The sequence below is a fragment of the Macadamia integrifolia genome, chromosome 3, assembly GCF_013358625.1.
Source record: "Macadamia integrifolia cultivar HAES 741 chromosome 3, SCU_Mint_v3, whole genome shotgun sequence".
In the NCBI taxonomy this organism is placed as follows: Eukaryota; Viridiplantae; Streptophyta; class Magnoliopsida; order Proteales; family Proteaceae; genus Macadamia; species Macadamia integrifolia.
In genome coordinates this window covers 27,881,028-27,895,176 of record NC_056559.1, presented here as the reverse complement: position 1 = coordinate 27,895,176, position 14,149 = coordinate 27,881,028, and the positions used below count along the sequence as shown (strand labels likewise).

General features: G+C 38.9%; 1 protein-coding gene across 2 annotated transcripts in view; it reads left to right on the top strand.

Moving 5' to 3' along the window:
• LOC122072871 (cullin-associated NEDD8-dissociated protein 1-like) overlaps positions 1-14,149 on the top strand; it is a 90,667-nt gene that overhangs the window by 23,025 nt on the left and 53,493 nt on the right. For both annotated transcript variants that reach the window (XM_042637293.1, XM_042637294.1), the window contains 10 exons: positions 2,415-2,580; positions 2,741-2,870; positions 10,807-10,921; positions 11,030-11,187; positions 11,302-11,425; positions 12,275-12,325; positions 12,400-12,482; positions 13,211-13,295; positions 13,380-13,481; positions 13,580-13,678. In XM_042637293.1, coding sequence (XP_042493227.1) covers positions 2,415-2,580; positions 2,741-2,870; positions 10,807-10,921; positions 11,030-11,187; positions 11,302-11,425; positions 12,275-12,325; positions 12,400-12,482; positions 13,211-13,295; positions 13,380-13,481; positions 13,580-13,678 — 1,113 coding nt within the window. The remainder of the gene's footprint in view (positions 1-2,414; positions 2,581-2,740; positions 2,871-10,806; positions 10,922-11,029; positions 11,188-11,301; positions 11,426-12,274; positions 12,326-12,399; positions 12,483-13,210; positions 13,296-13,379; positions 13,482-13,579; positions 13,679-14,149) is intronic.

Here is a 14,149-nt window from a genome sequence, read left to right as displayed (position 1 = left end):
TGACTTTCTGGTGGTCAGTTGGTGGATTTGTTTGACTGTGACATACCAAATATAAAGAAGCCAGTTAAAATATGTAATGAAAATGACAGATGGAGGAAATAACTTATTAGTATTATTATTATTATTATTATTTTTTTTAAATTTCAGAATATTACATCAAAGATGTGAGTGTACAATCACTGACACTGACTTCACAAATCACAAATTCACAATTCACATAAAAGACCAAAGGTGCAAATGAGAAGAATTCCCCTGCCCTTTCTCCTAGTCTCCTAGTCTATGTCAATACTAGAAAAAGGCGAGCGCGAAAGATGAGGAAGATTGCTGTTGCTTTCTTGCTGACCATTCCTCCGACTCGATCACAAAAGACGGCAGTTTCATGGTATGTTGGAAGGAATGCTCAAAGACCAATGCATCAGCCTATTAAGTCACATCATCAACATACTGTAGGCAACCCAACCTTGGATATAGATCCCCGGATTGTGAAAATGATGCGAACGTGCCGCCATTATGAATATTGCTCGATGTACTGGACTGAGGGCTGCTGCTGGGGGCCTAGGTAGGAGAAGATGCTATCAACGAAAGATGCCACACCCTGTGGCTAATCATCATGGGTAGTGCGGAATGACGATGATGAAGAGCCATGTTGAGCAAACCCACCATACGGTCCATACCATAGTTGTCAAAGCGCTAGGTGAACTAAGGCGGTCGAGGTGGATAAACAATTAAGATGACACCAACAAGGTGCCTAAGAGACCAAGGCGCCCATAAGAAAAGCGAGTAGGACGCCTAGGCGACGTTTTGACAACCATAGTCAATACCCGACACTTAATGTGTCTGTGGGAAATGATGGTGCATGCCACTGTCCCTATTGCTCGAGCCCTCTACTGCCCTCCAGTTTAAGGCCTCCAAGTGTGTTGGCAAGGAAGAAACGTCCACGAAATCTTAGTTGTAGATGACTTATTCAAGCTTCTAACAATTTCTTCCAGACTGGAAACAGCCAGTGTCGGTTTTAATCGACTTTAGAACTTTTATATCCATGGTTATATTGTTTTGGAAAAACGAAATGGCACAATCGAGATGGCCCAAGATTTTGACCGGCCAAAATTATGCATGCTAGATGAGTTGCTTTACATTTCGTGCCAACCAGGGTTGAAACCGACTTTTTATCGGTTAAACCAACCAAAATGGACTATGTACACACTTTTATTGAAACTAGCATTAGACAGCCTATTAGGGTCTCAAACTTCTAATGTTTCTCAGGAAAGGCTTAAAATTCGTGTACTCGTAATGCAAATCGATCTCGAACCAGAAAATATAACCAACAGGGGATAAATTTCAATAGGATTGATGATTAACGGAAAAAAAGATAATAAAAAAAAAAAAATTTTATGACAGAAATTAAAATAGAACTCAAAACAGAATTTATTCCCCTGTTTTGATGTTACATGGGAAAACAAATAAAAGGATATGACTTGGGCATCCCTACCTAAGCCTTGGTCAGTATCTTACTGACCATGTAAAACGTCTCACCTTGCAACTACCTCTCACAGCAAGCTATGGAATGGCAAAGCCTATTCTCTTTTTCCTCTGCATTGTGCAATGCCAAAGCCTATTTATAGGCTAGCCCAACATTACAAATACAATCCACTAACCCAGCACTCTCCACTTTTCACAATGGAACCTCCTTTTGGCATTGGGACCTCCTTTATTGACAATGAATCCTCCACTAATGACCATTGACAACTAACATGCTTCTTGAAATTCCTCCCACACATGGACTATATTGGCCTTGGGCTTTGGGCCTAGGTTTGGTTCACGAAGACCAACATATATGGGCCTATGTTCGATGGCCCTTCTTTCTGGAATCTCTGATCCATGTCAACCTGATATCTTCTTGGATTAAACATTTGAGCTTTATAATGGAGCTCGTTACAGCCAAAAACATTAGAAGTAGAAGCATATATCCATATAATACTAAAATAGGGACTATTCTTGAAGTGTAACTGCATTAGCATCTCAGCTTGTGGCTCAAGCAGAGTCATTTTTTTTTCCCACCGAATTTGCTAAGTCATCTAATATTCCTGATTAACCCCAAGGGGTAGCCGAGTTGGCAAGGGACCTTCGTCTCGGGAAGTGTGTGGTTATGAATTCGACTCTTCTTACCTCCTTGGGGCCGCTCACATGGGGGTGTTTAGTGCTCTTCACTGCTTTCAGTGAAAGTTGAATGGTTTTCATTCAACCCCGGTATAACCTGGTCCATGCGGTTGTGGGGTTAGTATGAGCCCGCGGGACTAGTTAGGCCGAAGGCCGAAGGCCGGGATACCAGTCAAAAAATTTTTTTTTCTAATATTCTTGACTTAAATGCTGAGGTCCCTATAATTTTCCTGGTGCATTTTCTTTTATGTCTGCAGGGAATGACCACTGAGATGAAGTGCGAGTGTCTTGAGATCTTGTGTGATGTTCTTAATAGATTTGGGAATCTTATGACAACAGACCATGATTTGCTGTTAGGTGCACTATTGTCCCAGTTGAGTTCCAATCAGACCAGTGTCAGAAAGAAGTCCATTTCTTGCATTGGTGAGTTGGAATCAACTTATGCTTAGTGTTTTCTGACTTGTTTAATTATCTTGTTCCCTTCGCAATCCTCCATTAAAATGCAGCTTCTTTAAGACAAATTTAAAATATTTTTTATGACAACTGAGAGATATAAATTAAGGAAATGGCTTTTCCCTTCTAGCATCTCTTGCATCAAGCTTGTCGGATGATCTTTTGGCAAAAGCAACTGGAGCAGTTGTTCAGCTCTTAAGAAATAAGGGCCTGAAACCTGAAATGACTCGAACAAACATTCAGATGATTGGAGCCCTGAGGTAAGCAATGAAGTATTTCCTTCTGGATTTGTGCATGGTTTCTGCCTTCATTTTCATAAGAAATCTTTGATATCTATCAAGAAAAGAAAAATTTCAAGCGTGGAGTGGAACAGATAAAATCTCAAATGTAATGAACACAAACTGCATCCTTCGTAGTTGCTTGGGAGTTGATATAATTCATTGCTTTCTAATCATTTCTCTCAATTGATGAAAGAATGCTATGTTAAATTCTTGGAATATCCTTTTTTTTTTAACGTTATTATTGATCCAATCCTGGGTCCGAAACCCTGCTTTGGGATCGTTTTGGGCCCACCCAAGTAAAATAACATATGTGAGAAGTAATGGCAATTCTGTAGGCATCCTGAAATTTACAAAGGGGGTGGCAATTTAGTAATAAAACAGAATATTAAAGGGCTGTTAAAATATAAGAGTGAGGGGGGGGGGGACATCATGGATATTAAGAAATAAAGATGTTGGGCCAAACTAGGAATGGAAAGAACTTAAAAGGACAAACAGAAATAAGAGGGAAGGGGGGTTGGTGGTGGTTAATTTTGGCAAAAGGGATAAAAAGGGGTTAAAATAATACACGATGGAAGGTTGTCTTCAACCTTTAGCCACAAACAGGACATGGCAGAAATAGAACCTGGTTTGATGGAGTGGACTCTCCACAGCGAGTATTAATCGAACTGATAACTGAAGGTTAAGAAGGTTTTCCGAAGACCTCCAAAACCAAACAAGTATCAGTTGAATGAGGAGCCTGGAAGATCAGAATAGCCACCTGAAACTGAATATGGAAGTAAGATAGAGAACAGGTCTGGTTGTAGGTATGTTTCTCACAACGGCTGGTAATTTTGTGCCCTTGCACCTAGGGTTTAGGTCGCCCTAAGGTACTGTACTAAGTACTAACCTCCACCCCCCCCCCCCCAAAAAAAAAAATAAATAAAAACAAAAAATTAATGCTGAAGGGGCAGAAACTGAGAGATTGAACAAATCTCTCTGCTAGTGGTAAGTTCAGGGGCAGCAGGGATGGGGATGAGATACAGGAATAACAAGGGGATGAGAAGGAGGTATACAAATAATAAGAGAATGGTAAGGGATTTGAATTGCATTGGAGGGAGAAGAAAGAGAGAAAACTCAAAGCCGCTGGAAGGAAGAGGATAACCACAAGGCAGTAAACACATGACTCTCAACTGTGAAAGGCTTTTCAACTCCAATTCAATATTTTCATTCAATTCTTCACTGCAGTCAATTATTTTCTAATCTTTGGATACAGATACATAATTAAGTAGGAAGACCAACTAACAATGAAACCTATGCAACTGGGAAATAAACTTAAATAAGGAAACTACCAAAAAAGTCCTACGTAATCTACCAACCGTAATAAAATAAAATAAAAGATTGCTCCCATGTAATCTAACAAGCCCCTTTGACAAAAAAACTGGGTTGAGCCAATTGCATCCAAAGTTGTCACGGCAGCGTTGGAGAGGGTCCAAAAACAAGGCCACACCAACAAGGTGACTGGACGCATAGGTGATGCGTTGACAACTATGGTTGCATCTTGGCTTGGGTCTCCGAATTGGTCTTTCTGGTCCAACCATGGTAACACAACTGTATCAATTATTCCTTGCGTCTCTTAGTTAATTACTTCACCCCTCCCAAAGTGATGATTAAGGTCTAAGTTTATTAAACAAAAGGAGGGAATAATTCCTTAGGAGTTACACAGATGCGGGTCACTGGTTGATGAGCTCCTATATGTCTAGTAAATAGTTATAAAAATCAATATAGACAACTTCTTGGCATTTTTCTTGACAATTAAGTACTGTAGTAAGACAAACTCACATAAATTGGAGACTGAAGGAGTAAGATATTGAAAATATGGCCACATTTTCTGCTTTGTTTCTCTTATGTTTGGCAACTGAGATTGCAGGATTGGCAAGGAAGACTCCTATCGTTCAAATTGAAGGCTCAACTGGTAGAAAGTAAGGATGAGGTAAGGCTGGACGCTGGTTCCCATACTTGACCAGAGATAAAGAGGGAGGAAAACTAAGTTTTTGGATCCAGGATTTGGTTTGGGATCATATTAGGTTTCAGTGATTTATAACAGAAGAGACAGACGCTACTACTATTGTTAATTCCATATACCAACACATTCAGAGTGCATTTTTGTACCAAATTCTAGTATCACTTGTCCTTTAAACTTTATTAAAAGGGAAGTAAGACACAGTTAAGGTAGGTGAAGGATGCCAGTTAATGCAATTAAGGTCCAATTGCATGTCCTCATCTCTGCTGGTGGAGCCCAGAGATTCTTTGAGGGATTAGAGGGTGATTCACACATCCCTACCCCATTACCAAAACCAGGAGCAGAAAGCTTCATTTGATGGGTGATTAAGAATTAATAGGACTCAAAAGTCATTTGTTCTCAGAGTTGAAGCTGTACCCCTAGATAAGAAATTGATCCCGGTACATGAAACCACCAACTTCCACCTTCATGTATGCTAGAATGTCTTTTGGAATGTTCCACAAAACTGACATCTGAATGCAGTCAATTTTCTCTTGATGCTAATTCTGATCATCAATCTTAATATCTTCCCCACAAGCATGTCCGTGAACTTTCCCTCTCACAAATCCATGTAGCCGACCCATTTACATGGGAAAAGGCTGAGTAGTTGTAAGCATGTCCGAGAACCTCATGCTTGTAAGGGACTCGATTTGCAACAAAAGATCTGGTTCAGAAAGGCAGACCCTTTTTGTCTGTAAAACAACGAGCAAACTTCTAGCCATACAGTAAAGAAAACCCTTAATCCAACTGCTTTTGGAAGGGAGGACCTTTGAGTGTCTGCTTCAGAAGGAAACTTGAAAATGAAGAGTCCTTCCCCTAGATTCTGGCTCTTTCACTATTCTAGAATCCATGTTTTTTCTTGAGACCAAGCCATGAGCTTTGTGAGACCTTTTGAACCACACCCATAAATTACCAGTAAGACATCACTGGAGGAAATCTTCACGGCCTTTCTGTCTGTCCATCTCTACCTTGCTGGCTGACTTTCCTCTGATGAAGTTGCGAGTAGTCCAATCATCGTCGCAAGTCGAATCCTTCTTTTTTTTCTTTTGGTGTCTGGGTTCTCGAGAAAGAAGAAATTTCTGTGAGTCTTCTTGTCTTCTAACCACGAATCCTTGAGCATTTTGGAGCAAAAATGATTTGGTAACTGAGAAAGTCTTATCTGTCCAAAGTGTCTTTTGTTTGCTTTGCAAGTAAGTACAAACTAGTCAGAGACACAAAGAGGACTGCATGTGGGGGTGGGGATCGGTGAGTGTACTTTAATCTGCCCTAGTGATGCAGAGGCATTTGAATGGTTGGAACAACACAACGGGGTTGGGAAACCCCAGCCCAGATAGAATTGGCCCAACCGGGGCTTTTGGTCTAATAAAGGCTGGTTGTGGTTTAATTATTTATTTGGGTTTAACTTGTAGTCTTTTATTTCTTTTATACTAACATGTTTTGCTTTGAGTATGTTACATAGGAAACAGGAGATAGAGTTTGAATTAGTTAGGGTTTTACATTCCAGTTAGGACTCTTTGTTATCAACAGTAGATTTTAGATTTGATTATTTGAATTGTAAGAGTTGGTTGGGTTCATACGCTGGTGAATGCTTGCGTGCTTTGTTGAGTTGATCGACTGTTTCTCCTGCCCTTCCTCATCACAGTTGCAATCTTCTTAGCTTCTATCTCAGGTTCTCTCTTTTCCCTTCCTTAGCTCCTTGTTTGATTCTTATATTCCATTCTGTTATTCCTCCTCTCTTCTGTTGGCCCTTTTTTCTCGTTTCTTATAATCTACCGACTGTTATCATCTCTTGCTGCCCTACTCTTTTTGTCGCGGTATATTTGGGCTGAATAACATTTGATAGAATACCTTGATTGTTCATCTGTTGGTTCTGGAATTTTGGGTGTTAAGACTTTCTGCTTTGAGGTCAAGCCTGGTTCTTCTCTAACTGCCTGGCTTGGTTTCAGAAGTTCTTTCCCTTCTTCGTTGTTGTTGCTTGGGTTGCCATGGGTGTGTAATCAAGAGATCCCTTCAAATACTGACTCTCCCTTGAGACAGCAGGACCAGCTGATGCATATAGGAGTTCTCTCCTTCAAAATATGGTTGTTTCCTCTTTTGGCTGCTACTAGAGGTGGTACATGATCTGTTTTCTTCCCCACCCTTCTCGATTGTTCCCTCTATATTTTCTTTTGTTTCCTAAAATACCTCCCCTTTAACCTTAATTTTAACTTTGTTCCAAGTTTGCCCCTTTATAATAAATCATATTCCCTATTGTATTCATCCATTATCTTATGCCTCACATATCCTTTAAGATTCCCTTTAAAGTACAGTTCTGTCATTCTTCTATAAACTTCACTTTGTTTACTATTTTTCCATTAGTCCTTTGATATGAGCTTTCTACTCTTCATATGGGCCAATAGTGATTCGAAATAGGGTTTTCGGACCCTGTGATCACCATCACCCAGCCACCGTTCTTGGGTGTACTAAATGTAGAAAAGCATCTTGGGAATAGATTAGGCACATACCTAGCGCTTAGATCACATTACATTCCTTCAAAATCCATTCCAGCCCATAGTGGCATTTCAATCTCAGCCCTTCCTCTGCCCCTTTTCTGGTTCTATACCCACCCACCATCCCTCTTTTGAAAAGAAAGAATAATTCCTTCTTTCTTTAATCCAAATAACAGGCAGCTTTCGAGCTTGGCATCTGCTGAACAACTACTCTAGCTTGCTTCCTCGTGTGCTTTCTCAAAGCATTGCTAGCTGATTGGCTGAACTACTAGTTTTTGGTTTACTTGTAGCATTGCTAGCTTGATGACTTTTTTTCTTAGGAAATTAGAGATCTCCCATTTCCCTTTTTGCAGAGAAGAGTCTCTGCAGTCTCCTGTTTTTCGCTGTTCTCTAATTCTGTGGCACAGATTAAATAATTTGTATGGAGGATGTACTTCAAATTCATAGGGAGGGATTTGAGCTTTAAAAGTTACTTTTCTTCAAACCAGAAGAGGTAAAGTTGTATCTAAGAGGAATAAGAAGTGGGGAGAGAAACTGGAGTTCTTAAGCAGCTGGACCAATGGTGGGGTGGGGCAGGAAAGGGGTGATTGGTGAGGGTCGAGAACACTGGAGTAGGGTGAGTTGGTGGCACTTTGTTGAAAATTTGATGGAAATAAGAGTTTGTTTTTTGGAAAATACCATAACAAGTAATTAGATGTAGCCCTTTTGCATCTTATTTAAAATATTGAAAAAAAAAAGTGGAAAACTTTTGCATAGTTAAAATTTTACTTTTCCGTGGGAAGTTTTTCATGGAAACAAATGGAGCCTTAAATACTTGACCTTATTACCACTTGTATCGACCTTGTGTTGGGGAAATTCCCCACATTCCCATGAAACTAATGGTCACCTTAGTGCCTTCCCCTCTTCTCTAGGTGCTGCTTGCCTAAACATCTTGAGAGCTATATTGTGGGAACCACCCTTACAACAACATCATGGTTTGTCACTGGAAACAGTTGGTTTTTCCTAGACTTGGTCTTAAATTTGACAGTGAGGCTATGTTTGGAAGCCAAGAAAAGAAAAAACTAAAAAGACATTATAAGACAAAAAATCATAATTACACTATGATTTTTATGCGTCTTATCTCTCTCTTCAAAGTCAATTTTTTTTGAATTTTTTCTTTTCTTTTCTTGTCTACCAAACATAGCCTGAATTTTGTGAACATATAAGTTCTGGTACAAAATCTTGGTGGCCTTGGATTAAAAACAAGGATATCAGTTTCAACTGGGATTTTGACCCCAGTCCAAACAGAAAGATACCACTGAAATGGCACCAAAATATGGTCCATTTCAGTGAAAAACCCGGAACATTGAAGACCCCTTAATACATATGTGATATGTTTCTAAAAAGTGATCTCCAAAATTTAGAAATTTCTGTCTAAAGTTTGAACCATGATTTCAAATTATTGTTTTGGAACTGATAATGCTTATAGTTAGTAAGTTCCGGAACAGGAATAATACGGGAATGGACATATGGCTTTTAAACGGACTATGCGGCAATAACACTTCTAAGAAATCCGGCGCAATAAAATGGCAATGATACGGTATGTGTTTAATATGGTTGCTCTGTAAGTAAATATATGGACATATACATCACACATGTAGTTAGAATATTAAGCCAAAAAGCTCAAAAGAACCTATGCATCATGCATGTAACTGGGAATTCAAATCAAAATCTGTTAAAAGAGGATCTTGTGATTATTGAAATTTGAAGGCAATCCTAAAGTAAATTATTGGTTGCATAGGAAGTGCATTCTACACAACAACACAAGGGAGTAAACCCCAAACGTAAATCCCCGTCCACCGCCAAAGACTCCATCCATTCCATTATCAACTTTTTTATAGCCGTTATTTATGTTTTGATAAAGTATCATCTCTCTCTCTCTCTCTTTCTGGTCACAGCCTCGGAGGTTATAGATCTGTTTGCCCATTATCACGGCTTTCACTTTGCCGCTTCTGCTAGGTTCTTGGTTTCAGCTCTCTCTCTCTCTGTCTTATGCTGTTTAGGTTTTTGATTTTCAGTTGGGGTACTTTCAGTTTCGCTCCGCTGTGATCAATAATCAAGAGCCTCAGTTTTCGGATGTCAGCGTGCAGCTGAACTTTTCCTGTAATGAAGACGGAGAAGAGGAGCTTGGCTTCCAACTTCAGAGCCGCTGCCTGGTTTGGTCTTTGCCTGTGTTCGGCTTTGAGAAGGGAAGGCTTATGGGGATTTTGGGGGGTTTTTTTTTTTTCCTTTTTAGTTTATTGTTATTATTTTTATTAAATTGAAAGTATTTTAACAAATAATATGTATAATACACGTTCTATTTGTGTCTAATACTTCATACTGTAGAATCCATGTGTTTTTTTTTTTTCAATTATACGTAAAAAACCGCTTTTTTCATTCATACGTTCGGATTCGCGTATTATACGTGAACTTGCTAACGATGATAATGCTTGGAGTGAGTTATCTAGAATTTGGTTCTGCCAATGAAACTGGTGTTACCAGGCCAGAGAGAGAAAGTGAGAGTCTTGATGAAATGTTAGAGAAGTTGGGCATGTTCTTCTCAGTGGATTGATTATGCAATCAATTCTTAAGAGGTTTAATGGAGTGATAAAATTGAGGAAGGGTCCATAGTTATCAAGGCACCGCTAGGTGACATGGTGGCTTAGCTTGGACTGTTGGCTTGATTTTTGACCATCCTCCATTGCCTTGGTTGCCTTCTTGCGTTGATAACAGTGGGAGCTGCACGCAAAGAACCTGCATTATTTTGCTTTGTATCTTCTCAGAAGGATGGAATTTGTAGGATTGAGGTTAAATCCCATGTGAATAGTCATATCTATGATTGTTCTGGACATGAAGGAGGACTTGCCAGGTCCTCTCCCTCCACCCCTAGTGTATGTGCGAGGGAGCGATCGGAGGTAGTAAGTTGGTTGTTGTCTGAGGTGATGGTAGTGGACAGTGGTCACTGTTTTGTCTTGTGAATCAGAAGTTGGGTTTGATGTTGGAAAGGGATGGATGTTGTTTGAGGCATCTTATTGTATCCTTACTTGCCATTTTCTTTGCCACTTTTTGCGTTGGGGCCTTGGGGGGGTGGTCTTCTGTTTCTCCCTTCTTTTTCCCTCTTCTAGCTGCACTCTAAATATGATTGAATTATATAATACTTCTATTTCCTTGTTTTTTCTTGACATTCTAAAGAATAGCACTATCAATTTTTCTGTTTCATTGAACCCGTGCGGTCTGTTTTCTGTTTCCATTAATCCTTTGCTTTTTCTTCTTTTCAGTGCCATTAGACTAGGTATAATATGTAGTGGGAACTGGTTTCGCTAAATTGCTTAAAACTAGTAACATGTGATGCCCAATGGTGTTTCAGTCGTGCTGTTGGATATCGTTTTGGACCACATCTGGGAGATACTGTACCATTGCTTATTCACTACTGTACAAATGCATCAGAAAATGATGAAGAACTTCGTGAGTACAGCTTGCAGGTATTATTTGTCAAGATATCTGTAGTCTTTGTAGTTTTGGATGCTGAATTGCTTGCTGTTCATTTTTTATAGGATGCTTGCATTGATTATGTTGTAATTTCTTTGCAGGCACTGGAAAGCTTTCTACTTAGATGCCCCAGAGATATATCTTCCTATTGTGGTGAAATTTTACGTCTTACTTTGGAATTTTTAAGTTATGATCCAAACTTCACTGATAACATGGAGGAAGATACTGATGATGAGAGCCATGAGGAAGAGGAAGATGAGTATGTTTATGTTTATTGACATAGCAGAATGGACATATGGATCTTGTGTTGATTGTTGGATATATGGATCTTGTGTTGATTTTTACTTCTATTTTACTTCCTGTAATATTGTAGTGAGAGTGCAAATGAATATACCGATGATGAGGATGTCAGTTGGAAAGTTCGAAGGGCATCAGCCAAATGCTTAGCTGCAATAATTGTTACCCGTCCAGAGATGCTCTCAAAGCTATATGAGGAGGTATAGATTAAGAGGAAACCATTGTTTTGTTGTGTCACTGGATTTGATGGATTGTAGTTTTGTTGCACCTTTACTGTAGCTGTTACTTTCATGTGTAATCTTTTCTAGTTAAACTAGTTTACGTTGTTTATTTACTTTCCCATTTTGATTAGGTTGATGTTTTAGTCTTTTAGTTTATTGCAAGTCCTTGCTCTTTTGTATTGCTGAATCTCTCTCTCTGTTTATATATATATATATATATATATATAAGAAGATAGAAGGAAGGCTGTAGTCCTCAACTGTTAGTCTCTCTAGCAGTCTCCTCTCTCTTCTACAGGTCCTGGTTTGTTTGGATTAGATTTGAGAGAAGTGAAACGTTGTATAACCTCTGCAATTGTATGGTCTTATTATTTGAAACATTTGAAAATGTTTTCTGGCACTGGTGACTATTTCTGCCACATGGAGGCATGATTCGGTCAATCTGACCATTGGAGAGATGGGAATAGGTTGTTTGATAAATTTAGTAGCCCGTCCTAACTGTATGGTCCGCCATGTGTCAGACTTTGCCCCTTTTGTTTCTTCCACGATTCAATTTCTTCAGAGAGAGTTGACTTTGTCCGGCCATTTGCATATTATTATATCAACAAATGGTGAATTAGATTGGCTGTAAGACTAATCTATGACTTGATGAAAGTGTGGGCATTGGCTTATTTTGACCTTCCTATGGCAGAGCAGACAACAGTTTGTGTTTGAGCAACTTCTGACACTGGATATTGGTTCCGGAAACCCACTCCCTGTAATTATTGCTTTCCTATCATGATATGATTTTGGTGATATGTATGTATAAATGATGTTTGTCCAACTGTGCAGGCATGTCCTAAATTGATAGAAAGGTTTAAAGAAAGAGAAGAAAATGTCAAGGTACTTTCAAGTCATGCTTTCCTTTTTGTTTTTCCATATCCTATGGTTGATTTTCAGATACTGTTATGCTGCAGATGGATGTTTTTAATACATTTGTTGAGCTAATACGTCAAACTGGAAATGTTACGAAGGGACAGATTGACATAAATGAGTTGAGGTAATTTTTTCTCTCTCCTCACATGAAACTCCTATGCATGAAACCATTCTGTCACACCTCATTGGTGTGCTCTATTCATCTTGCTCAGAGAACCCTCTCCCATTTTGGTTATATTCTTGAAGATTTAACGACTGTACAAATCCTTGACTTATAGAGATTAGTCTCGTAGTGTGCTTAGTCCTATTCAATATGATCTGATTGATCTCTTAATTGATTCTTTGAACCCTGTCCTGCAAAATACAAAATTGATTGATTCTTGAACTGTTAATTTAAACGACACTTACTTTTCTTTGTTGTTGTTGAACCTGCATATTCATCTTCTTTTGCTGCTGCTTTCTTTTTCTCCTCAAGAATCAGTCTCGCATCCCATTCCCCTGAGCTTTGGATGTTCCCAAAATGGTGGGACGTTTTAAGTTTTAGTTATTAATTATATTTGATGAGTTTGTTTAACTTTTCCTTACCGATAGCAAATCCCATCCCTCCCAAATGCCTTTTTTTCTTTCTTGAACTCTTATTGCCCCTTCCCAAGTCTTCAGTAACCCTAATTCATAAGTTGCATCCTGGGCCCATAACTTGCATGGCTACAATGTTTTCTGAACCCTTTCTGCATTATGCTTTCATAAATTTAACTGACTCTAGCTTAGCCTTTGTATTGATATCTATCCAATCATGTCTGATTAATAGTTATCAATGAGTTTTGGCTGATACTACATTTGACCCATTTGCAGTCCGCGGTGGTTACTGAAACAGGAAGTCCCCAAAATTGTTAAATCAATAAATAAGCAACTGCGTGAAAAGTCTATCAAAACCAAGGTGGGAACAAGATAATTTTTTTTTTTTTAATACCTAATGGAACCTTTTCCCTTCCCTTGTCCCTAACCCTTTTGTCCTTTGCAGGTTGGTGCCTTTTCAGTTTTGAAGGAACTTGTACGTGTCTTACCAGACTGCCTAGCTGAGAACATCGGGTCCCTTGTTCCTGGAATTGAAAAGGCATTAAGTGTAAGTTAAAGCAGTTAATGCTGAAGTGTGAAAGGGCTTGCCTTTTCCCTGTATATGCTGATAATTTTCCTCCTGCTGTTAAAATGCCTCTCTCTCAGGACAAGTCCTCGACTTCAAATTTGAAAATTGAGGCTCTAATTTTCACGAGATTAGTTATGGCTTCACACTCACCTTCTGTTTTCCACCCTTATGTTAAGGTAACAAGGCAGACTTGATAAGATGTTTACTTCGTATAGTGTTGTCACCTGCCTTATTTTTTATTTTTTTTGTTTGACACCTGCTTAATTGAGGAGTGCAGTTTGGTGTGATCATTCTATGTTTAGTTTAGTTCAACACTTAAGAATGAGTGTTCTATAATCTCTGTCAGTCTGACAAAACTGGTAAACATTGTGATATTATAACAAGTACCATTACTGTAAAAATGCATCTGAAGAATGCCAAATAACTTTCTAAGAGACAATGATCATGATTTTCATTGACAGTCAATTCTCTTATTTGCCCCACTGGAGATTACAATGAGCAGGGAAAGGTAGCACCATCATTCAAATTTTTGTCTAAAGAGTGGAAAAAGAGTTTTTATTGATATCAAAATTGGATAAAATGCTAGGAGCAAGTTAGATATGTGAGGAACAACGGTAGGACTGTGCAAGAAGCACTTAAAATTTCCC